Source organism: Pseudozyma hubeiensis, assembly GCF_000403515.1.
Source record: "Pseudozyma hubeiensis SY62 DNA, scaffold: PHS45, whole genome shotgun sequence".
Lineage (NCBI taxonomy): Eukaryota > Fungi > Basidiomycota > Ustilaginomycetes > Ustilaginales > Ustilaginaceae > Pseudozyma > Pseudozyma hubeiensis.
In genome coordinates, this window is record NW_012133827.1 from 119,440 (window position 1) to 143,089 (window position 23,650).

General features: G+C 56.2%; 11 protein-coding genes across 11 annotated transcripts; 5 read left to right on the plus strand and 6 right to left on the minus strand.

Annotated features, from left to right (window-relative positions):
- Nucleotides 1–1,024: 1,024 nt before the first annotated feature.
- Nucleotides 1,025–2,923, plus strand: PHSY_004444 (hypothetical protein; the record flags this gene model as incomplete). The annotated part of the gene is made up of 1 exon (XM_012335057.1): nucleotides 1,025–2,923. One exon carries the CDS (start codon nucleotides 1,025–1,027, stop codon nucleotides 2,921–2,923), a length of 1,899 nt encoding a protein of 632 aa, XP_012190447.1.
- Nucleotides 2,924–3,101: 178 nt separating this feature from the next.
- On the minus strand, nucleotides 3,102–4,484 carry PHSY_004445 (hypothetical protein; the record flags this gene model as incomplete). The annotated part of the gene is made up of 2 exons (XM_012335058.1): nucleotides 3,102–3,407; nucleotides 4,338–4,484. 2 exons carry the CDS (start codon nucleotides 4,482–4,484, stop codon nucleotides 3,102–3,104), a joined length of 453 nt encoding a protein of 150 aa, XP_012190448.1.
- Nucleotides 4,485–5,330: 846 nt separating this feature from the next.
- On the plus strand, nucleotides 5,331–6,665 carry PHSY_004446 (inner membrane magnesium transporter MRS2, mitochondrial precursor; the record flags this gene model as incomplete). The annotated part of the gene is made up of 1 exon (XM_012335059.1): nucleotides 5,331–6,665. One exon carries the CDS (start codon nucleotides 5,331–5,333, stop codon nucleotides 6,663–6,665), a length of 1,335 nt encoding a protein of 444 aa, XP_012190449.1.
- Nucleotides 6,666–6,981: 316 nt separating this feature from the next.
- On the minus strand, nucleotides 6,982–8,630 carry PHSY_004447 (hypothetical protein; the record flags this gene model as incomplete). The annotated part of the gene is made up of 2 exons (XM_012335060.1): nucleotides 6,982–8,222; nucleotides 8,318–8,630. 2 exons carry the CDS (start codon nucleotides 8,628–8,630, stop codon nucleotides 6,982–6,984), a joined length of 1,554 nt encoding a protein of 517 aa, XP_012190450.1.
- A 143-nt stretch (nucleotides 8,631–8,773) lies between these two features.
- On the minus strand, nucleotides 8,774–10,750 carry PHSY_004448 (GTPase, predicted; the record flags this gene model as incomplete). The annotated part of the gene is made up of 1 exon (XM_012335061.1): nucleotides 8,774–10,750. The coding sequence occupies one exon, from the start codon at nucleotides 10,748–10,750 to the stop codon at nucleotides 8,774–8,776; it is 1,977 nt and encodes a 658-aa protein (XP_012190451.1).
- A 786-nt stretch (nucleotides 10,751–11,536) lies between these two features.
- On the plus strand, nucleotides 11,537–14,128 carry PHSY_004449 (ribosomal DNA transcription factor; the record flags this gene model as incomplete). The annotated part of the gene is made up of 1 exon (XM_012335062.1): nucleotides 11,537–14,128. The coding sequence occupies one exon, from the start codon at nucleotides 11,537–11,539 to the stop codon at nucleotides 14,126–14,128; it is 2,592 nt and encodes an 863-aa protein (XP_012190452.1).
- A 217-nt stretch (nucleotides 14,129–14,345) lies between these two features.
- On the minus strand, nucleotides 14,346–14,872 carry PHSY_004450 (thioredoxin; the record flags this gene model as incomplete). The annotated part of the gene is made up of 2 exons (XM_012335063.1): nucleotides 14,346–14,414; nucleotides 14,504–14,872. 2 exons carry the CDS (start codon nucleotides 14,870–14,872, stop codon nucleotides 14,346–14,348), a joined length of 438 nt encoding a protein of 145 aa, XP_012190453.1.
- A 376-nt stretch (nucleotides 14,873–15,248) lies between these two features.
- PHSY_004451 (hypothetical protein) lies at nucleotides 15,249–15,515 on the plus strand (the record flags this gene model as incomplete). The annotated part of the gene is made up of 1 exon (XM_012335064.1): nucleotides 15,249–15,515. The coding sequence occupies one exon, from the start codon at nucleotides 15,249–15,251 to the stop codon at nucleotides 15,513–15,515; it is 267 nt and encodes an 88-aa protein (XP_012190454.1).
- Nucleotides 15,516–17,732: 2,217 nt separating this feature from the next.
- On the plus strand, nucleotides 17,733–18,914 carry PHSY_004452 (cytoplasmic dynein 1 intermediate chain 2; the record flags this gene model as incomplete). Its single annotated transcript, XM_012335065.1, has 1 exon — nucleotides 17,733–18,914. One exon carries the CDS (start codon nucleotides 17,733–17,735, stop codon nucleotides 18,912–18,914), a length of 1,182 nt encoding a protein of 393 aa, XP_012190455.1.
- An 859-nt stretch (nucleotides 18,915–19,773) lies between these two features.
- On the minus strand, nucleotides 19,774–20,058 carry PHSY_004453 (hypothetical protein; the record flags this gene model as incomplete). The annotated part of the gene is made up of 1 exon (XM_012335066.1): nucleotides 19,774–20,058. The coding sequence occupies one exon, from the start codon at nucleotides 20,056–20,058 to the stop codon at nucleotides 19,774–19,776; it is 285 nt and encodes a 94-aa protein (XP_012190456.1).
- Nucleotides 20,059–20,759: 701 nt separating this feature from the next.
- Nucleotides 20,760–23,615, minus strand: PHSY_004454 (potential clathrin-associated protein AP-2 complex component; the record flags this gene model as incomplete). The annotated part of the gene is made up of 1 exon (XM_012335067.1): nucleotides 20,760–23,615. One exon carries the CDS (start codon nucleotides 23,613–23,615, stop codon nucleotides 20,760–20,762), a length of 2,856 nt encoding a protein of 951 aa, XP_012190457.1.
- Nucleotides 23,616–23,650: the final 35 nt, after the last annotated feature.

Sequence of the window (23,650 nt, forward strand, 5' to 3'; positions counted from 1 at the left end):
CGAGTCACCGGCAACGCCACTTAGGAGAGTCCATGGCTGAGCAGCCGAGTTGCTGTTATCGCCAAGACGCTTGTGCTGGTGACCAGCGACGTGACAAGCCTTGCTGTGTCGCTTGGCGGGAGCGTGTCCAAGACCAGCTTGGGTTGAAACCAGAGCCTCGACAGCCGAAGAGGCGAGGACGGCCGCTACGAGGGCAAGGGCGGGCGTAAGTCTCATTTTGAGTAGAACGGAACGAGACGAGAGTGGGAGTCCTCTTTGAATGGCTTAGAGGTGTTAAAGAGTGTGTATCGAGGGACCAGCCCAAAAGTTGGATAGAGACCGAAGAGGAAAGAGAGAGAAACACGAAAGAGATGACGGAGCATGTTGCAAGCTGATTGCGTTTGGGATCTCCTTATATACCTGCTTCTACTCTCAGTAAAGACAATTCAACCAGACGGACAAATTTTTCTCGGCAGTGAACGAGACCACGACAACCACTTTCTCATACGCAGCACCAATGTTGCCCATCCGTTGATGAAGTGGGCCGCTCTTCAATGATGATATTGCACAGAAACACCTCGCAAGCCGACCGTTCAATGGACCGTATCTTTCAAGGGCGTTCGGTTGTCCCTGATACGGATCGACGGCGGTCAATTGCACCTGAGCTCCCGCCAAGAGTCAACGATCGGCTTTCCACTGTATTCATAAAGGTGCCTGGTGGTTACCTGCAGCCCACCTGCATGTAGCGATGAAGATCATTTGCTCGCTGCGTTCACGATGAAGGCTCATTCCTGCACCTCAAGACCCATTCGAGGTCTCACTGTATCGACGCTTTCGCAGCATAGGTGTCTTGGTGGGGAGATCAGTGCAGGCCCATCTGTGGCCATCCATGACGACCCCTCTGCGCAGCTCGACAAGTGACACCGAGATCCGAAATTTGTCGCTTTTCTGAAAGGTGGAGTTTTGATTTTACGCGATGTGTTGCACAAAATGGCATTTCTTCCTGAGACCAACACTCTTTTCCTTCCACCACGAAGTTCACGCTATGAACCTCGACGTGGGCAGACGCATCTCTCTCGGTCCGCACAAGGGCACTATCCGCTACCGTGGTCCAGTCCCGCCTTCTGCCGGAGAATGGCTGGGTGTCGAATGGGATGACCCAACACGTGGCAAGCACGACGGTACCAGCGCAGACGGAACCCGATACTTTCACGTTCGAATTCCCGGCAGCGGATCTTTCATCCGTCCGACCTCTTCTAAGCTCTCGAGCGGATGCAGCTTTCTCTCTGCACTTCGCAACAAGTATTGTCCTCCAACCGAATTGTCTGCAGCGGCGCAGCGGTCAGTGGGACGAGAGCAGCAGTATTCGCGCAAGAACATCGCCGACATCGAAATCGAAACTCCGAATCTCGATCGCATCGCGATCAAATCCGCACGGCTCGATAGATTGAAGGAGGTCGGTCTTGGTGGATGGAACTATTCTTCACTATCGGATGCGGATACTGAGGCGGGTCAGGATGCGCGGTTTGATGTGGCCAGAGCGTACGAGGAAGGGGAGGGGGAGCGTGGTGGAAGTGGCTCGATAAGCGCAACGTGTCCGAACATTAGGTGGCTGGATCTGTCGAGGTCGTTGTTGCCCGATTGGGAGGAAGTTTCGTTGATAGCTGGCGAGTTGAGGCAGCTGAAGACGCTTCTGCTGCATTTCAATCGGTTGCAGTCGCCGCCGGAGGAGATACCGCCAAGCTGGGGGGAGAGGTTGGGACATATTCAGGACTTGCGCTTGGATGGGACGCTGATGCAGTGGTCTGAGGTGGTGAGGCTAGCACCTGCATTCCGGGGCTTGCGCTCGCTACACATCGGCAGCAACGAGATCGTCACCCTGGCTGGGAGCAGCGTAGCAGCTGGGAACCAGGGTGGGGCGGAGATCTTTCCATCCCTCACATCGCTCAGTCTGGAGGACAACGGGCTCGAGTCGTGGCCAGATATCGTCGCGGCGCTGTCTGCACTTCCCAGTCTTGAGACGCTCAACCTCGATCGCAATCGTATCACCCACATTCCACCCGCGACTGCGACGTCTGCAACACCCAGACTATCCAGACTCAAGGAACTTCACCTACGAGGTAACGGAATCGACGCATGGTCCTCGCTCGAAAACCTTGCTCACTGGCTCGGACCTTCTACATCGCTCGAAGCACTACACATCTCCGACGTCCCGCTCGAAGAAGATGCAACCCCATCTCATCCAATTGAGTCAGACAATGACCTACTGTCACAGTACGAATATCGCGACTTTCGAGCGCTCGCCATCGCCCGTCTCCCCACGCTCAAAACCCTCGACAAGACCGAGATCACACCCAAAGAAAGACGCGATGCCGAACTGTTCGTCTACACGCGCTTTCGTGAATCCGACGCATACATCATCCAAGGCGGTGTATCTCGACAAGGTACACACGACCGATTGGACTTGTCGAATCAAGAGAAAGCCGAGAGGTTTCCGAGATTTATCGAGCTGGCCAAAGTCTTCGACGGAGAAGAGGCTTTCTCCATTCCGTCGGATGGTGCGCAGGGGGAGGGGGGAAAGAGTGACAGGAAAAAGAATACGCTCAGATCTAAGATGCTCCGTATCTCGGTGGTCGTTTGTGCAGCTGCGCCGGTTGCAACGGCACCTCATGTTACCGGCGAGGTTGCGGTAAAGGAAGGGGTGCAGGTGTTGGCGTCAACGCCGTTGCGGTTGCTCAAGATCAAGTTGGCGTCTGCGGTGGGGGTCAAGGTGGGACAAGTGGGAGCAGTGTGGGCGTTGATGAAGCAGTCGAATGGAACTGAGGAGGGTGAGAAGGGGGATGGAGGGGAGAAGATCGTGCTGGAGCTGGACGACATATCGAGGAGTCTGGACTGGTATGAAGTGGCGTCAGGCGATTCACTCGTGCTGGTTGTCGATTCGTAAGCTTTCATACAAGTGCTTTGGTCAATTGCGCATCGCGCCCATCTCAATGCACATCTCTTACACACAGCAGACACCAGACATCGCCGGGGCGGCGACCCTTCCACGGTCGTTGCGATAGGAATTAATTGCCAACATTGCCGCGCTGAAGCCTTGGCTGCGATCAAGACGAACAAAGCTTTCAAGGGGTCTCAGGATCCCCGACAACGATCGTGCCCGCCTTGTTGGACTCGCCACCCGGCAGCGTCACCTGGATGAAGTCTGGCTGCTGCTGTCGCAGTCTCGCGAGCCACCTCGCGAACGCATCCGAGTCGGCAGGCGGATGATCAAAGATCCAGTGGGGAGGGATGTAATGCACGCCGACACGGGCGTCGTCGGGTTCCTTGCCGAGCGAGGCTGACCAGCCGAACCACCAACGACGGTCGAGCTTGCTCGCGGCAGGAGCGGGGCTGGGCGAAAGCGAGCGTCGGATAAGCGGGATCTGTGCCTGTTCAGAAAGAGCGAAAAGGCAAGGTGTCAGTGATGGTCTAGAAGCAAACTTCAAGCATGGGACAACGTACAGCTTGTGCGTGTAGTGCGGAGGAGATGGACAGTACTGCTGCAATGAGCAGCAGCAGCTCGGAGCGAAACAGCATTTCTCCGAGTTGTGACGGTGTGTCAAGACGTGTGGACTGTTTTGAAGGACGATCGTGGTGATGAAGCAGATCACGTTCAACGATCCACAACGAAGTGAAGCGAAAGCGAAACGAGACGAAGCTTCAAGACGGACCGATGCCCATTTATGGTGTCTTTCGAGGTGTGGGGCACGCAAAGTGAGGACTGTGAAGTGATTTCCCGCACCGGTCTCGGCGCACCACTAGCCTCCTGAAACACGTTTCTGCCGCCCGGACTTCAAACAGGTGGGTTGGACGGAGATGAGACGTCAACGGAAATGGTGACGTGCTTTCCAACGTAAAGCGCTCGGCATCGCATCGCAAGTGGAGACGGCCGAAAAGGGCAGAGCACTTTTCCCACGATCAGTCGTATCGGTGGCGCTGGGTCACAATTGATCCACCAAACTTCATTACTAGGGTCCTATCAGCTCTCGATGAGGGTATCGCTCTGAAGATGCCAAGAAAACCACCTCGTGCAGGTACGAAACAACCAGCTACGCGACGTCAGTCAGGATGTCGCATGAGGTACATGTTGGCATATTTCGAGGGTCCCGGTCACCGTAACGGTAGCAAACGTCAACGCGCATGGCGTTGATTGCGGGGTCTATCGTACGCGTGCGCGTAACGAGGAAGGCAGAGTCGAGTGGGAGTATCAAGGCGAAGCTGAGTTGGTCCGCGAACAGACCGCTTCATTTCGTTGTCGAGGTGTATAAATCCTACAGTTGGTCTCCGTTTGACAACCAGGGCGGGAGGCTTTGCCTGACCGTCGGCTTTGACGACGCCGATTTGAAACACCGTTCCGTGTTGTCAGAACAGCGTGTGTCACTGTCAAATCTTGAGCGTTTCTGATGACAATTTGGTTGGCCTGTCGACGTCTCTTGCTCTAGACGATGTGCGTTGCTCCGGCTCATCGGGGAGTAATCGCCCCGTTGTAACCTTTCCCGGGTAAGTATGACGACGGTCGCTCGGACAAGCTCCCTTCCTCATTTTGTTTGTGGTGACTCGAGCCCCGTCCACAAAAAGTCTCACTAGGACATGAGATGGATCCCTCATCCCCCCAAACACGAGCGAGAGGCTTGGTGAAACCCTCATAACACCTTAGCGCCACTCGACATCGGCCTGGCAGAAATAGGTGGAGACATGTTTCCGACAGTGTTCTCCAGAAGTGGGGTGGCTTGGAGGAGACAGAAAATGAAGCGTCGTCCCTCGTATCTGGCGGCTGCACAGTCGCCACAGGTGTCTCTTTACTACTCTGGCAGCTCGACACCGCCTTTTGCTCACCTTCATCTTCTGCTCGTTGGGCTTCAATGGTGGAACTGCTTGAGACTCGAAAAATGTACGGCAGCGTCTCTCTTCTGCATTTCCGTGCAATCTCTTGGATGTGGGTTGTATCATTTGTTATAAAAGATCGATCTCGGATCTGTCCTCCTGAGAGGAGAGAGGGAGGGTCTTGGATTGTCTCGATGCTCATCCTCCTCCCACCAGAGCAGACCTAATCCTTGCCTTCGCTGAGCGATCGTATCAATCTCTCCTCTGTACTGTATCTCTCTCTTATCGCGGCTAGAACCGTGTTCTCAAAGTCCACATCAGCTCGCTCTTCCTTCGCCGGTCGAAGCTATAAAAGTCTCCGCTCGCTTCATCATCATTCCTGGTCTGCCGATCTCCTTTTTTCTTTTCCTCCGTTCTCGCCGGCCGAAGAGTCGGTCTCCCCCATCCTTCTTCAACTTTCCCCGCCATCGCTGCGAACTCCCATCAAGATGCAGCGTCACGACGGTCAAGAGTACATCCCCGGCGTATTCGCCAACACGGCACCGCATCCATCCCAAGTCATCTCCCTGATCCGCTTCTCCCAAGAGAACACCACGTGGAACCTGCCCACCATGATCGCACAGACTCTCCTCGTCGCCGAGATCATCCGCACCTACCCGGCCGAGTTTCGAATGGTGTCGCGACTAGTGCAGCGCAAGCATCCGAACATGGCCGAGGTGTTCTTCATCCTGATCAAGTACCTCTGCCTGATTGCGGTGGTGTTGGATATACTTGTGACGGAGACGTTTGCGGCTAGGAGCGATGCGGATTGCAGCGGGTGGGCGTGGACGAGTTCGACGCTGTACTTTGCGTGTTCGACGTTGGTTTTCGCGGTGGTTAGTTGGAGAGCGAGGATCATCTTTCGCACCAGCAACATTGCTTCTTGGGTGCTTGGGGTGGGGTTGTCGGTTCAGTTCGCCATCGCCATGTGGACGAACTACCGGGTGGACAAGGCGGACGCTTTGACTCCCGCTGGCACATGTGCTCCTTCCAGCCAAGTTCACTCCACCCCTTCGTCAAGCAACCCCGCTCTCCACCTGCACTTCTGGCAGAGTTCGACGTACTGGTTTCTGCTGTACAACACCGTGTTCGAATCATTGATCATGATGGCTTGCTGTTGGAAGCTCAAGAATACGTCGAGCGGTCCCAACGGCGTCGGTCTGACTAGGATCGCCAATGTGCTGTTCGACAATAACGTCCACTACATGGCCGGCGTCGAAACCTGCAACGTCATCGAAGCCATCATGCTCATGGGTTGGCCTACGAGCTTACCACCCGTGCACATGACTTCGATCGCCATCCAGATCGTCATGGGACTGCAGATGCTGATCGGAGAACAGGAAGCCGTCTACAGCCCCACCTGCTCCCAAATGACGTTCTCCGCTTACTCCACTTCCACCAGCAACGGTTACGTCAACAAGCATCATACGGCTAGCGATGACAGTAGCAACATTACGCACAGCTTGCCTGGAAGAGCGCTGTCGTACGTCAAGAGACCAGGTACCGCTAACACGGCTACTGATGGTGGATTTGGCGGGGAGAGCAGAGTCGTCGGTGCGGGAGGAAAGCATGGCAGGAAGGGGACGTTTTCTTCGATCAGCTCAATCCCTGCGTACGTCAAGAGTGGAATTGGTGGTGCGACGGATGAGGATGTTGCGCCTCAAGTTCCGGCGAAAGGTCCGATCCCGTTCAGGCAGGATGTGCAGGTGACGGTGGACGCGTCGCCTGTTCATCCTTCGGCTGGTGGTGCCGCGCCCCCGCCGGTTCCTGCTCCTTACATGTGAAGCAAGTTTCGCACACTTCGTAGCGCTGCTCGCAACATCGCGGGAGCTTTCTCCCAGACAGTCTCGCCAGAAAGCTGCTCACTCTCCTTGTCTCGCTTTTTATCGCTTGTCAGTGTTCCAACGCCTCTGTGTATCCCATGTGTCGACTCTCCTTTCTTCCCTGCGATCGTTTCAATGCATCACCGTCTTTCTCACAACCGGTCTGCGCACGGCTGAACTCTAGTGGTAATTAGACACAGGCTTCGCGCGACTTCGATCAAATGCAAAGAAGATGAGATTATGCGAGAGAGACCAAATGATGCCGTATATCGATAGATCAGCTACCACCGTCCTTTCCGACCTGCTTCAGACGATGCTTCTCAACCCGTTGTAGCGAAGCCTTGCTATCCGACAGTGTCTGGTGTATGCTTCGACCATCCGCATCTTGATCCGAGCCAGCATCCGACAGCGTCAGACTGGCTTGACGTCTCATCTCGTCCGTCGGTCTTGCCGGTCGTAACGGCGGGGACTTGTGCACCGAGCCATAAACATCCGACGGTGGTGGATAGTCGTAGGGCTCATCGAATGTAGCTGATCTTTGCGGTGAAGGTCTGCGTCTCGACCTACCTGATCCGGACGCATGCGGTTGGATGTGACGTTTGTCGAGGTCATCTGCTTCATCGTCGCTTGCTTCGCCTATCGAGTGTGCACGACCGCCAACGTCGTCGCTTTCATGGTGCGACTCGTGAGAGATGCGATCGGAACTGTTGAGGAAATCTTCGTCGTCCGGGTTGACCTTGGAATACGCCGATGTGTAAGGATTGTGGCGGAGGAGGGAATCGATGAGCCAGAACTGCAACACGTTCATGGCAAGCGGGAATAGTGCCATGGAGAAGAGCACTTGGACATCCTTGTGGCTGCCAAAGAAGCCCAGGATCCACGAGCCGACGTCGAAGAGGAAAGGGAACAAAGCAAAGATGACAAGAACGGCCATCTTCATAAGGAACAGCACGAAAAGGTACGATGCCAGCTGTTTCAACCAGTACTCGATCCTTGGCCTGCCTCGGCGGAATGCTCTACGATCGGCGCCTGCTTGAGCAGAAGAGCCGGGCTCGCCAGACGATGCGGGGACGATGGACGGAAGCGCTGGAGTGTACTGACCCGAAACGAAGCCCTCGAGGCCGAGTCGTTCGGTGAGATAGTAGGTGACGTACTTGAGCGCAACGTAGATGAAGAAGACCCCAACGGTAGTATCGACGAGGATGTTGAGAAAGTAGAGCGAGCAGGGATTCTCGCCGCCGCCACTTGCCACAAAGTCGGAGAGGATCACGTTGAGGATGTGCACGAAGAGTTGACCAAGCATCTGCTTTGAAATGTCGAGAGCCCAGATCTTCCATTTGCGTTTCGGCTTCTCCCTTTGACGCTTGTACACGAGCGAGCCGATGACGAGGATGCCCATAATGGCTTGTACGAAGAGCGCGAATGGTCCCATGAGCTTGCAGTTGTCTCCGTCGACTTCCGGTGCGCCCATGATGGGAGATGGTGTCGGTGTCAAGGTGGGCTCGAAGAGAAGGCTGGCTATTGAAGGAGTTGGCGGCGTCATGTCACGTACTGCACCGACCAGACTCGGGGAGCCGGCTTCGAGGAAGCTCATGGCTGCAGTTGGAGCCCACCTGTGGCTGCAGCGATGTACGAAAGCTCCCAGATCCACAGGTGCAACTCGAGTTGGATCAGCGATGCAACAGCTGCTTGGTGGTGGTGGTGTTGGTCGAGGAGGGTCGGATCCTGACTGTGCCACGAGTCAATAAAACTAGCCGCTGTGGCCTGTGCTCTTCCAGTTGGATTTTTCGGTAATTCCGCGAGAGTAGCACCGGTGCCTCGATTTCTGTTCGCCACCTCAGCTTGTTCCGTCGCCTTGGGTGGAGGCAACCGCCCTGGAATCCTGGCATAGGCTAGATTCAGGCATCGCAGCGCAGATTTCGTCATCAGTGCCAGACAAGAGGACAGAGAGCCGGATGCTAGCATGAATGTAAGAGATGCAGTGAAATACAAGTACACGGATGGACGGAATCGAGACACAGAAGAAAGGAAAGCCGATGCGAGCGTGGGCTTCAGCAACCACGGGTGCTCTAGAAGAAAGCACCAAAGTCGTACTTCTCGCCGGGAGCGGGACCGGTTGCGGCCGAGGCAGCTTTGGCAGCGGCACCTGCCGATTTCGACGTCTTGGCATTGCTGCGTTTGGAAGCAGCGGGCTTTGACTTGGATGGCACCACAACTCGTGCCTTCTTTTGAAGTCTTCGATCCTTGCGCGACATCGACTGCTCCTCATCCACCTCTTCCTCTTGGTCCTGAACATCCTCGACGGAGTTTTCGTCGTCATCTTGAGCAGCAACACCTCGCTTCTTGGAGCCACTCTTCTTGAGGATCGATTTGAGCTGTGGCGCCTTCTTGGACGCAACGGGCTCCTCGACCTCTTCCTCCTCGTCGTCTTCGAAACTATCCTCGTCGTCCTCGAGCAGTGCTTCGTCGATCTCATCTTCGTCCTCCTCGCTATCCTGCTCAGGTGGAGGTGGAACCATCTCGACTTGGTCCAGGACCAAGGCGTCACGACCGAGCACCAACGAGATGGGCCTGAGTCGCAGCTCGCGAGCCTGGAACTTCTTGCGCCATTCCTTCCTGACCAACACAAGCGGCATGCTTGCCGAGATTCGTTGCTTGGTTTCGTCCGAGACCTTGGCCGCGTCTGTAGCAAGTTTGGGAGCTTGAGTGTAGTAGCCCAGCATTTGGTGCGACCAGTCTCGAAGGATGACACGCGAGGCTCCAATCTCGTCAGGGATGTTGCGCTTCTTCATGCGACCAGTGGCTCGAGCAAGCGCGATGAGGAACTCTTGCGTGTCAGCGTGCACCTTCTGACGCCTCGAAGCGGCTTTGACTTTTTCCTGTTGGTCAGCGTCGAGCTCCTCGTCGGCTAGCGATGCGCTCTCGGGCTGGAAGGAGCCGAAAGCGGGGATGTTGTAGATGAGCATGAGATCTTCGGGATGCGAAACGCGCGACAGCAGAGCCCAGGTGAGGGGCAGAGGCTCCTTGATTCTCTGTACGTGGCCCTGGTTGCGCATGAGCGTCTGCATCGACTTGAGTTCCATGCGTGCCATCAACTTGTGCTCGTCATCTTGCTCCTCGTCATCCTGCTCCTCTTCATCGTCGTCGTCGTCCTCCTCATCAGATTCTTCCGCAGCTTCGGAGCTCTTGAGAGGGATGAGAGCAGGGGTGTCGAGCACTGCAGGCCAATCGCTCGTCTCGTTGTCCTCATCCTCGGCATCTTCGTCTTCGGGGACGCCGATGGCGTTGAGAATGGCATCTGCGACAGTGCTTCTGCCCGAGTAGGCCAGGCCCACTACAGCAACATCGCCCTTGCCGACGCCTTTGAGGTCGAGCTGCTCCACGAGCGCCTCTGCACCGGTGTTCTCGGCCAGCTGATCCGAGGGCGATGAGATGGGGAAAGCGGGAACTCCGGTGGTTGTAGAGAGGTAAGCGGACCATGCGGCGACAGTCTCGAGAGGCACCATGTCGGCACGGCCGAGCGCGAATGCGAGCTTCTTACTCTTGCGGCTGCTGATTTCGGCCTCGAGCCACGGGCATCGGAAACTTTGAGGATCACGAGCGTCGAGAGCGAGAACGACGGTCTTGATCTCGTCCGAGTCGAGCAGTTCGGAAAGCGTGCCGCGATACAGCGGTGCTGCCAATGGAATATCTTCGAGAATGTCGTCCTCGTCCACCTCTTCGTCCTCATCGTCCTCTGCAGCTTCAGCGTCAAGGCCATCCGCCCCTTCTGCCTTTTCTCCATTGCGTTCGGCAAGCTTTTCGGCCTTCCTTACGATCTTCTCCTCCTCTTGAAGTCTACGCTTGGTCTCGATCTCATTGAGCAGCTGCTCTTTGTACGGGAATGAGTTGGGGATGCCCGGATCCTTGCGCGCTTTGCTCTTCCATTGAGTGCTCCTTCGCTCGTCTCTGCGTGTTTTGCGACGGTGCTCCTTGACCTTCTTTTTTATCTTCTCCCTCTGCGCGATCTTGACACGCTTGGAAGCGCGCTTCTTGACTTTGACCATGACTGGCTGCGAATGTGATGACGCTCGAGTGATGGGAAGGGGTGAGGTGGAGTGAAGAAGAGTGACTTGATGGGGCGCTGTCTTGTTTCTTCTCGTCTCTAACTCGTCAGGGTTTCGGCAATTCCGCTAAGACTGAAACGAGAAGAACGAAAAAATCGAGAGAGGCCACTTTTTTCGCTTTTTGGCTGGAAATTTTCCTGGCGTTGCAGTGCAGGTTCAGGGTCTAGAAGAGGTCATGCTTAGTCACAGCTTCAGCTTCACTATCGCGGAATTTGATGTTCCAAGGAAAAGTCCTAAAAAATCTCGAGCCGAAGAAGGGGTGAATGCGTAATTTCTCTTTTTTTGCGTTTGGTCTGGAGGCGGGCAGTTTGCGAGAGTCGCGTGCGTCTGCCTTTCGTGGAGAATCAAGTTGAGCGGCGTCGCCGAATTCTGAGAAACAAGACGGCGGCGGCGGCGGCTATCTTTCCTCAGCGAAACCTTCATCTCGAACTTCGAAATCTTCTCTTCTCACCGTCGGATAACGAAGCGTTGTCAACATCAAGACACTCGGGATCGCCGCTTCGCAAACGGATCACTTATAATTTGCACATCCTAAGCGTGTAATGTCGGCATCTGCGTAAGGCTTGTCGCCTTCAAGAGGTCTTCACCCTGCGCCACCTAGCGCCTGCCGCCTGTCCGGTGTCCGTCACCAGGTACTTCTTCGAACTCGCACGCGACGCACACCTCTTACGATTATACGATTGGATCGTCACGCGAGCTTGTATGCGTTGAAGGACAGCCGCGGTGATGCCGTCCGTCGAGCCCGTCCGAGCTCGAACTATCGCGCCACTCCCCTCCAAGTCCTCATCCCTACGACGTGCTGCCCGACTTGACATCGACACCAACCCGTCAGATCTTGCCGCCATGAAGCGCGCCTCCAACTCCAACCTCTACTCTATAGAGGCGGACATCGCTGCACCGCCTTCCCCGTCCAAGCGCAGGAATTCGGCCTCTTCTGAATCGGAGTACTCTTCGCCCTCACCCACCACGCCACTCAAACCCCTTCGTTCCAGCCTCTCCAAAAAGGCACCGCCACCAGGAAGCATGGCTGCCATCAACTCAATAAGCGGCACCAGCTCGGCCAACTACCAGGGCATGTACCTCAGTTTTGTCATCAACGCGCTCTCCGAGAAGGAGAAGGGCAACACTGGCCCTTACTACGAGCTTCTCGTCCAATTCGCAGAGCCATCCACGGGCAGATCAGGCGCCTCGGTCTCTTCCTTGCGCTCGCTTCTCGCTGCTCTCTCGCACGTCGTATCCGACTTGGATCGATCACATACTAAGCTCGTCGAGAGCATTTTTGCTCTTCCCTGGACATCCATGGACGACAGCTTTGCGCAGATGTGGATCAAGTTTGTATGCAGCTTGGTCAGCGCAAGGGGCGAGTGGCTCACGGTCATCCTCACAAAGGCGACAAAGGCTCTCTCGTACCGACTCGAGTGGCTACCGTATCAGTTTGCCGACGAGTCCGGCAAGAGATCCGTCTCTACACTCAAGCGCAGACAGGTCTATGAGCGAGTCCATCTCCTCATCCGTTCGCTGCTGAGCGTCGTACCTACGCTGCCTGGTGTTCTGGGCCCGCTGCTTGTACAATTTCTGCCACACAAGATGGTGCATCGCTCCGATCAACTCGTCTACATGCGCAACATCCTACACGTCAGCGAGTACTGCGCAGAGCTGTCGGAAGCCATCCTCGGCGCTGTCATTGACCGTGCCATCCAGCTCGATGTAGAGATTCAAGTCGAGCTCGACGAGTTTGACGACGACGAGGCCGAAGAGCTCGGTCTGGATTTCGAAGACCCATTCGAGCAGGCGCTCGATGACATCGATGAGGGAGACAGTTCCGACGACGATGATGAAAGCGACGCCGGCGACTTTGCCGACAACCTCTCGGACCTATCTGACGAGAATTACGAACAAGGTGTAGCGACAGAAGAGCAAAAGCGTACCCAGGAGGACCTGCAACGGTCCATGCGACGCATTCGCGAGTCTGTGGCCAAGCTCGACGCCATCATGATCGCCCTGTTCGAGCATCTTCGCAAGCTCGATGCGCAGTACGTCGCCGGTGCCAACAGCTTGACCTACAACAGCCCCATGGACTCGAATGCGAATCGACGCAATCTCTTCCACACGCTCCTCTCCATCTTTGCTCGCAACATCTTGCCCACCTTCCGATCACGGCACGTGCAGTTCCTGCTCTTCTGGTTCAACTCGCTCGACCCCGAGTTTTCCGACTTCTTCCTTGGTGTTCTGCTCGAGAAGAGTCTGTACAGCAAAAGGATCGATCACGGACAAACGGACGAGCCGGCGGTGATCAGATCCGCCGCCGCAGGCTATGTGGCAAGCTTCGTCAGCAGAGCCTCTTACGTCGACGGTCCCACCACACGGGTCGTGCTCTACAACCTCTGTGCCTTCCTGGACGCACACATCGACGAGAGCAGCCGTACCGACACCGAGGCCGGATCAGCCGCCCCCGGAACAGGCACACACTCGGTGTTCTACTCGGTGGTGCAAGCGGCGTTCTACATCTTCTGCTTCCGATGGCGGGATCTCAAGATCACCAACGAAGAGCAAGATGCTGGAGCGGACGATCTGGACTACCAAGACGCGGATGAGATCGGCGGAGGCATGCACGATAGCGTTGGCAGTTTGGGTCAGTTTGGCGCAGAGGCGTGGTGCGATGGATTGACGTCTCTGCAGAGAGCTGTGACTTCTCGACTGAATCCGCTCAAGTACTGCTCCGCCAACGTGGTCAAACAATTTGCCAGGATCGCACAGCACACCGGATTCCTCTACTGCTATTCGATCATCGAAGCCAACAACCGATCGGTTCGCAGCCGAAGCAACCCGGTCTCGCGATCCACCTCGCTCAACAGGCTGCAGCTGGACGCATCCGGGTCGAGCACACCCATGAGTCAGGACGGCAGCGATCGTGGAACTCCCAAACCGGACTCCCCGCAGACGAAACAAGCACCGGCGACGGCTGCGGCTCCAGCGGCAGTGACAACATCCTCGGTGCTGGAATCCTTCTTCCCCTTCGACCCGTACAAGCTGGAATCGTCCGCGTCGTTCATCGAACCACTCTACCGGGAATGGTCGGAAGTGGCGCCGGAGGAAGACGGTTCGGAGTCCTCCGACGACGACGACGACGACGAGGATGACGAGGATGAAGCCGATGACGTCCGACGCAACGAAAGCGGACTTGCTATCCCCGGATCGAAAGCGAGGAAGAGCAGAGGAGAGGACGACGACGACGAGGAGGAGGAGGAGGAAGACGATGGGAACAGCTCGTCGTTTGTCTCGCAGGTAGAGGCTATGAGCATCAGTCCCTACGTCTGATGCATTCCCGCTCTGCTCTGCTTCGCCGGAAGTGGCTCCTCGTGTCGACTTTCGTTCTGCTGTAATGTCCATGTATCGCATCACGTATTCTCACTGTATCTCTTGTTGTTTCCTAATCGCATTTGCAATCGATGTTTTTGTCTCTCTCAATCGCACAGACCGTACTGCTGACCGTGGCTGATTAAGAGTTTTGTCTTTGGGGTCTTTCGACGAAGCACTACTTGAGGTTCTGAACGAACTCGACGACTTTTTTCTCCGGCAACATGCCGACGAACCCATCCAATACCTGCATTTCCCCCAGAAAAGAGCAGCAAACAGTTCGTCAGCCAAAGCACATCTTTCTGTCTCTCTCTCTATTCGTGGTGTGAAACATACCTTTCCATTCTTCAACGCGATCACCGTGGGCATAGCGCTGACCTTGAAGTCCCTGGCGATGTCCTGGTGTTGATCGACATCGATGGTGACGAGATCAACGTGTTTGCCGCCTACGAGATCGGGTTGTGTGGCTATCTTGTGGAGCGAAGGGGATAGGAGCTTGCAAGGTTGGCACCAGGTGGCGAAGAAGTCTACGAGGACGGGGGTGTCGGCGTCGGCGCCGGTGGGGGAGAGCACGCGAGATTGGAACGTGCTGGACGAGACGTTCTCGTACACCTTTCGGGGGAGAGGGGTGGTGGTGAAGGTTCGGATGGTGCGCAAATTGCGCAGAGGTGCGGCTGCTGTGGTAAGGAGGCTGCGCGAGATCATTGTGGCCAAGTGTGGGTTATGCGTGGTGGGATGACGGAGGGTAGGACGGGGATAAGAAGAAGCGTCTTTTGGTGCTTAGCTTCGGTCCAAAATGTGGAGCTGTAACGCGGACATAATGATTATGTAAGCCAAGGGATGCAAAGCCGGTGTCCAGAAGTGAATGCTCAGTCTAGACCACAATATCTTGGTGACTATGAGCATCGTAGCATGGAGATCATTCGTCGGCCAGATCGACGGGTCCAGGCCCTACAGATGCAAGTTGAGCCGCGCGCGGCACGGCATCGTCGCGGACAGACGGCTGCAAGTACTCAACGAGCCTTGCGAATAGCCGAGACGCAGCCGGACACGACCCCCTGACTTCTAGAAGCAGCGTGCAATGTACACCACGTTTGTCCCGCACGCCGTTGGCGAGGGCGAGCCGATTAGCGAGAGCGACTCGTTTGTGACAGTTGCGCAGATGACCGACAAATATGTTTGTTATGCAAGAAGACTTCCTGACAGCGTCGTGTCAAGAATACGGAGCGGGCATGCGCTGGACAGCCGATCTCCGATGGTGCCCCGATGGGATGGGTTTTTTGGGGCACCATTTTTCCAGTCCCTTTTTGACGAAGGAATGTCGGATAAAATGGAAACGAATGTGTAGCGAAAGGGGATGGATCCATCTGTCGATCTGCTGATGATCGACAGACTCGAGCGCAGGGCTCAAGTTGGTTTCGACCGAGCACGCCGAAGCGCAGCTGACCATCTCGTTGTACAATTCAGCGGGCACTGTAGCGCAAGTACCACTCGAACGGGAACAGAAGTCGCTAAGCACAACTCGGAAAGACGCTGTTCGGCATTCGTAAGGTCCAGTGAGGTCCAGCGACCGACAACAACACGACGACAATGATGTTCGGACGACGATCGTCGTAGGTGATGGGTTGACGAATGAGTCGGGCAACTGCTCCGGCTGAGCTAGGCTAGTTTGGGTCGACCGTTGGCGAGGCGGACTTTGGAAAATATCACTTCTGAGCTCCGAGATGCAGTCAAAATGCCGAAGCGCTAGGACGATAATCGACCTGAACTGCAGCTCAAGCAATCCGCCATTGCTGTCACGAAGGGCACCGTGAGTCTGCTTCAAATCCCAACAGAGACGCACAGTCAGTCAAGGGAAGCCATCCAGAGAAGCCGAAGGTACAGAAAGTGCTGGGAAAAAGGCTGAGCCGAATCGCTGCGAGGTGTGATGATCCATTGGCCCAAATCTGAGACCAACACCAATTTCCTTCGGGTAAGCCCCGCTGTCGAGGAATTGAACCGCAAAAAAGCAGAGGAAATCCGACCAAATCGTGGCGGCGTCTCCGAGAACCGTGCAGTCGCGCGCAGCAAGCACCGCCAAAAACTGGCTTGCGAAATGAGCCAGTCAGCCAGCCATTCAAGCAATTCGCGAGCTGGCACGCGTCTGTCTGTTTGAAGCCGTGCTTGAAGATGATCCACGCCCAATGACGCTCCAACACCGCCTGAGGTGCTTGCTTTGGGAGACAAAAGCGACGCTCGTCCGAGAGACCCACGACAGCATTCACGTGTCAAGTCTTTCGCACGGTCGAATGAGGAAGGTACTGAGATTCATCAACAAGAAGGTTACGCAGAAGTCGTTCCAGTCAGACGAGCAATTGGGTTTAGCACGGTCGAATACATGTACGAGCAGAAACTGGCGAGGAGGAACAAGAAAGGGTCCAAAAGGAAGGAGAGGACAAGGCGACGCTCGCTGCTGGCTGTTGGCTGCTGCACTCCACGTCCGAGTGTCCGAGACGGTCTGGCATGCATGAGCGAGCCATGGCTTGACTGGCTGGCTGGCTGCTGGCCTCGCCCCGCCTCGCCTGGCTACTTCCGCCACGCCTCGGTTGGTCCGACTGCTCTGAGCTGAGCTGCCAAAGACTGCGCCTCGCAGCCAGCGATCAGCTTGTCGCTCTGATGCGCATAAGTTGGGCTGCAAATCGGTGTCTCTTGCGCGTTTGACAGCTCCACCGTGCATGCTCTGTCCGCTGCAATCCCATCGCTCTCTGCCGCTGTACAGAAGCAGTCGCCGTCGTATGCTCCCTTGCCAAGCCTGTCAATGCCGCCGTCTTGCTGTCTCGGTACGACTCTGTACCATCGGGCTGCCCTCGTTGCTGCTGCACGCTCGCATATCCTGCCAATGACGCCTGCCCCGTTCGGTCTCGGAGCTTGATTTCGTCAAGCGAGTACACGATGCGCTTCTCCTCGCCCTTGCCATGCGACACACACTCTGCTGATCCTCCACGAGACTTGTCTCGCCTCTTCCCTACATCCGCAGCTGCGTGTCCGTTCGCTTGGCCTTTCTGGCCTGATCGTCCTCGTCTGACTCGAGGACGTATATCTATCCTTCCTCTTGTTCATCATCATCCAAACTTCCCTCCTTCCCCCTCTCCCTCTAACCCTCTCTCGTATCTATATCACACTCCCCTCTCCACTCTATTTTGCGTACCGACCCTTCCCCGTTCCCACTCCCTCACTTGCCCTCCTTGTCGCCGTCCACACACTCTTTCTCTCTTCACCTTTGCTCTGACTCGTGCTCGACTATACAGCTTCCATCTAGCCAAACCACAGAAACACACTCTTTTGTATCTCTTCTCGGCCAACAACAAAGCTCCGATCTCAACAATCGACACTACTCAGCATCTGATCCATTATACCTGTAACCGGAACACATTCACTCTGCAATCTATCGTCAAACACTGTCTCGACGGGTCCAATCAAGCAACTTGCAGCATTTGGCGCCCTCCAGTATCATCTTTACGCAATGTCCTTTTCATCTCTTCCCGCTCCGGGCTCTGCCGCATCATCGTCCATCTGGACCAGACGCATGATCACAAAGTCAGTCCCTACCACCGACGCCGAAGTCGAGCTCAACGTCCTCTCGCTCCTTCTCGATGTGCCTCTCACTTCGCAGGACGAGCAGGACCTCCCCACCTCTCCCATCTCGTTGCACAGCCCTCTCTCTCCTTGGTCGTCGGCCGTCTCGCCTGCTTTGCACAGCGCCTCCTCTTTCGATGCAGCTCCGGCTGACATGCAGCTTTTCAGAAGCGCAAGCCCTGCTCCCATCATGCCTCCTTCCATTCAACGATCAAAGTCGATGGATTCGAGTCACTTTGACCACGGCTACTCGCTCGAGATGCACGCCGCCCAGACCGCAGTCAAGGCGGCCCTTGACGTGCTCGAGGAGCCCAGCTTGAACCGAGGCCTTCGCATCTCGACCTCGCTTTCGCAATCTCCCGACGGCGGGAACTCGCTCGGCCTTCGAGGCTGCCTCACCGCTCCGCTCTCGCCTGCACTCTCGTCTCCCGGCTCGCCCGCCGAATCTTGCTTCTCCGGCACCGAATCGGATGGTACCAAGAAGAAAGGTCGTGCTCGCATGTCGCAGGAAAAGCGCAAGAGGCTCGCCAGACGTCGCGAACGCGAAGCACTAGTCGCTGCCCTGACTCAACAGTCTAGCGATGGTGGCGTTGCAGCTGCCGAGATGCACAACTATGTCTACCAAAACTCGCATCTCACATCCGCTCCCTCTGCGTCCCACTTCAGCCACAGTGCGCCCGTCACTCCCGTCGGATCCTACTTTGCATCGTCCACCAACTCGACCTTTGGTGGAGGTTTCCCATTCTCGTCTTCTCCCACCGAAATCTCTTCGGCAGCGGCTGCATTCAATGTTGCCATCTCATCACCTCGATCGAGAACTTTTGGATTCTCGGCAGCGGCGGCGGCCGACCATCCATCGCCGGCACTCACCCATGCTTCGGTAGCAACCTCGAGCTCGGCATTTGGATCCATCGGTACGCCCAGCTCGTCGCCCACGTCGGTGCTCTCACCCATCGGAAGCGATGCATCCAGCAGCCCTCCTACGCTGGTCGTCCAGCCTCCGTCGCCTCAACGTGTGCGTGGAGTAAACTTTGTTCCCCGCACGACTGCCAAGCCTAGCGCCGGAAACGGAGCTTACCATCAGCAGTGGAATGGCTTTGTCTCTGCCTCGAACCTCGCTTCCGTTTACTGAGTTGGCCGGGTGCAAAGTGTGCCCCCGGCTCTCTCCCGTTTCGTACTCAAACCAAACACCTGATCAAGTCTTCATACCTTAAATACGCACCACTGTAGCACCTCCAGAAACCCCCCCTTTCCAACACAACTGTAGCCTTACTAGACCTTGATCCCACTCATCTCTCGTCCCGCCATGCCGCGCGACGCTCTGTTCCCCTCTTTTCTGCATTTGCATTTGCCTCCTCAATCTCATACAAGAACATTTCAATCCTTTTCCAAGTCCTGTCTGCGTTTCGAAACGAGCGTATGCGTTTGTTATGTGATGGGGAAGCTTCCTCTATCAGTGAACTCATCTGCTCTGGTTTGCCGATCGACCCTCGCTGAAGCGCTCACTTCTACGAGTAGACACTCGCAACCTCTCGATCTCTCTCACACTCAAAACCCCATCGACGATCGACGTCACAGCCCCTAAACACCTCTGCCCCTCCTCGCTCTCTTCGCAAAACATCAGCTCAGCACACATTTTAACACACATATTGTGCAGCAGCCACTCTTGTTCATCGTGCTTCGTCGAAACGTCTTTCTTTCGATTCGATGAGTTTTTTTGTCGGTCTCCGACGAGGTTCAACTGGATGCTCGGCGGCGCGGGGGCAGCGATCGCATCTGCTCTTGGGAAGGGGGGGGGGGGCAAAATCTAGGCAGTGAGGGCGGCCATGGGGTTGGTTGCAGGAGCGGCGGCGGTCTGGTTGGTTCCGCTCTGGGGGCAGTTCCTGGCGATGTGACCTGGCTGGTTGCATGTGTAGCAAGCCTTTCCCCTCAAAGCACCCGCACCCGCCGTGGCATTCGGGTTATCGCAGTCCCTAGCGAAGTGTCCGATGTCACCGCACCTTCTGCACTTCAACCCCTTCTTGGCCGTTGCGCACTCGCTGCGGATGTGACCCGTACCGCCGCATCCGAAACACTTTTTCTCCTTCTCCACCGTAGGACAGTTTGCCTTGACATGTCCCTTGCCACCGCAACCGAAACATTCGGCGGTCGAGGCCGTCGGGCAGTCGATCTTGACGTGTCCGCGTCCTCCGCAGTTGAAGCACTCCTTGGTGGTTGGGTTGCGGGGCGAGGGACAGGAGGAGGATTCGTGGCCCGATTCCAGACAGTTGAAGCATCGTCGATCGGTGAAGCTGCAGTTCTCGGCTAGGTGACCCAGCTGACCACACCTGTGGGCGGGACGAGACAATAAAGCGATGGTCAGCATGTTGTGGCGAAAGAAAGGTAGAAGGTCGGTGACGGTAGACTTACACGTAACATCCACGTCGGCGAAACATCTTGAACCTATCGACCAGCTAAACTCTTCCGACTACTTCTTCCAAAACACCACTACGAAAGAAGCAGCAAGATAGGATCAGCCACCAGCTCGTGATATACGCATGATCGTGTGACGACTTACGCTGAAAAAGATTCTCAAGCGACTTCCTCGATTCGGTGTCGAACAACGAGAAGGAAAGTATGATGGTGGAAAGGAGCCAAAGACGATGTCGTGTGCTTGCTGCATCCGAAATTTCACGCCTTGAGTGGAGGCGGAAAAACAGAGAGTCGGCGTTCGAAGTGCTCAACGTCGGCTGCTCCGCTTGCGATTTTGGCCCGAAATCTCTCCCCACCACACTGCGCAAGCTTTGGTGGGTCGATCGCGGCGCCACTCCTTCAACGCCACTTGCCGTGTGTGCAGAACAGCTTCGCACGATCCCCCAGCGTTACGCTCGACCTCAGCTCTCGCTGACGCTTTGACTCGCTCTTCGTTTCAGTCACACGGCGGTCCGTTCCAACTCTTCACGCACGCAGAAAGGTAAGTTGAACTGCTCCTTGTCATCTAAAGCCGGCCCTGATCAACGGCCAGCACCGCCAACAGCACCCTCAACAACTCGGCGCTCGCCAGATCGTTCGTCGTCCTCACCGTCAACCGCGCCATCTTGGCATCTCTGTTGGGCTCCAACCTCAACAGACACCCCACCTTACCCGCATTCGCCATGTGAAGCACACCGGCAGCCACCGAGTTGCTCGGATTCGCATCCACCCCATCCAACACCTGCAACCTCGCCCCCTCCAACACCCTCCTCTGCCTGACCACATCCACCTCACCCGCATTCGTGAGCTTGAATCCAAAGATCTTCTGTGCTTCCCGAGGCGGTCCACCGATCTGCCTCCAGCGTTCGAAAAAGTCAGTCGCACCTAGCTGGACCGGCTCGATGAATTTGGTCATCAGCACGGGCAGTCGCAGCCGGATCTCTTGCAGCGATCCCGCCAGGTACGACACTTCGAGGATCGGCGGCTGCGTAAACAGTTCCTTGCACTCCACCAGCACCAGCGTCTGCGCCTGAGTCATGGCGCCCAGCGAGTTGGTCGCAATCTTGGGCACCGTCACGCTCAACCCCGCAGGCTCCTGCGACCGCACAGAGACCGTGAACGAGTTGAAGTTGACCGCGATCTTGTTGCCAAAGTAGAGCGCGAGGCGACCCTGATGTCCGTGATACTCGGTCTTAAGCCCGATCTGGATCTGACTGTCTTCGTAGAGCACGCCTTCGGGTGCAAAGCACAGCCGTTGGAAGAACTTGTCAGCACCGGCAGTCAGTGGCTTCGTGTTGAGAGGTGTCGATGGCGTCGTCGCTGCAGAGCTTCCTGGAGTTGTCTGTCCGCCGATCAAGGGCTGCTCCGAGAGGAGACCCGCATTTTCGAGCCCTGGCGTCGGTGCGCTCATATCGAGTCCCTCCAAGCCGGCCAACACATTCTCCGTATCGTCGTTTGCACCGTTGCGCATGGCATCGGCTGTGACCGCTTCGCTGCGGTGACCCGCTGGGATGACGGAGCCAGCATTGCCCGTCGGCATGGCTCCACCGTTGGCTTTGCCCTTTTTGAGACTCTCGAGCCTCGCCTGTTCTCTTCCGCGGTTGGTGTCCTTGCCGCCAATGATCCACGTCCTCTTGTCCTCCGTATCCGTATGCTTCTTGTGCAGCCGGCTGAGCAGCAAGGACGAGCGTTCCGCAAACGGCGGCATCTCGTCGCACACCGCTTGCAATAGATCATCATCTGGCATCTCTGCCAGAGCTACGTACTCGCACGCCCTCTGCTGCAGCTCGGCATCGAGAACGTGCCTGTACCTGTTGAGCACGTACAGGATCTGCTCGCGGATCTCGGGAAACAGGTTGAGCCATTTGACGTACGTCGACAGCAGCAATGCGCGTGTCGATTGCGAACACAGATGCGACCGTGAGTGCAGCGTGTGGAACTGCTCGATGGGGCTCGCGCCGGGATCGTTTGCAATCAGATGGCCGAACTCGCCCAAGATGTATCCTCCCACCTTGATCATGTTCTCGTGGCACGTCGATGACTTGAGGTGCTCGAGCACCTTGGTCGCCGCGTACTCTTGCACGTCCTCGTTGTTGACGACGATCTGGATCACGCGGTACCACACCTCTTCGCTGACGTGGTCGCCCGCAGAGCTGATGAGCTGCAGGATCGTGTCGACGTACCAGCTGTACTCGGTCGCAAACTTCTCGGTGAGGATAGCGATCTTGAGCACCATCTCTTCCCTCAGCGCATAGTCCGCCACCTGCATGTACTTGAGCAGCTCCGCAACAATGACTTTGGCGTTGGTCGAGTCGCACATGCTGTACAGCAGATCGACACCTCTGCGTCGCACCGAGATGTCCTTGTCGCGCAGCGAAAGGATGATGGTGTTCTGATGCATCTTGATCGGCTCCAAGCTCTCGGCACACGCTGCCAGGTGAGCCATGGTGTCGAGACCCAGGTAACGCACGTTTGTCTCGCGGGACAAGATGAAGCGGCCGAGCAACACAGCCGCCTTTGCTACTACCGCAGATTCGGTATCGAGCTGGATGGCGAGGTTGATAGCCTCGAACAGGATGGCGTTTTGCGCGTTGTTGTGCTGCACGTTTTTGGGACTGTCTTGCGAGTTGTTGATGATCGTATCTAGTACGGTTTCGATGGTAGATCTGAGCGTAGGGTCGTCGGGGCTAGGGTAGTACTGAAGCAGACGCAACAGCTTGACCTGCAGCCAAGGGATGGGCACTTTGTAGTAGATGTACTCGGATGTAAAGTCGCTCTCCACGACGATCCGATGCATGCGATGTACAGCTTTCTGATACGAGCTCGCGAAAGCCTCCGGATGATCCTGTGCCATGGCCATGACCAAACTTGTCACGGCAAGCGCCACACCTAGATTGTCGTCGTCCATGATGGCGATGATGCGCAGAGCCCATTCCTCTGCCGGAATCACCTCGGGATGCTTCCGGTACAGACGGAGCAGCGTGAGCGCCGCCTTCTTCTTGACGAAGCTTCGGGATGTTGGCGAGATGAGGAGACGGTGCACGTCGCCTGAAAGAGCTTCCGCCATCTCCTTGCCGCCGATGTTGGCGATGGCATGGAGCGCGAGGCAGTTGCTCACTTCGTTGATCTCATCCAGGTCCTTGCGGATCGAGTTGACGACGAGCCGGACAATGTCGGAGTTTTCATGCATGAGCAATGTGATGGCCAGGTATCCGATCTGCTTCTCCGAGTACTTGGTGCTGGCGATGAGGTTGACCGCTTCCATATGGCCAATGTCGACTTGGTAGCCGAGGATGTAGGTGAAGACGATCTTGGAGAGGTACTTCTTCTTCTGGTAACCGTCCAGCTGACCGTCTTTGAACTTTTGGCGGATGTGTGCCATCTCCTTGTTGATGCGCCTCTCCTCCAGCTCGCGGA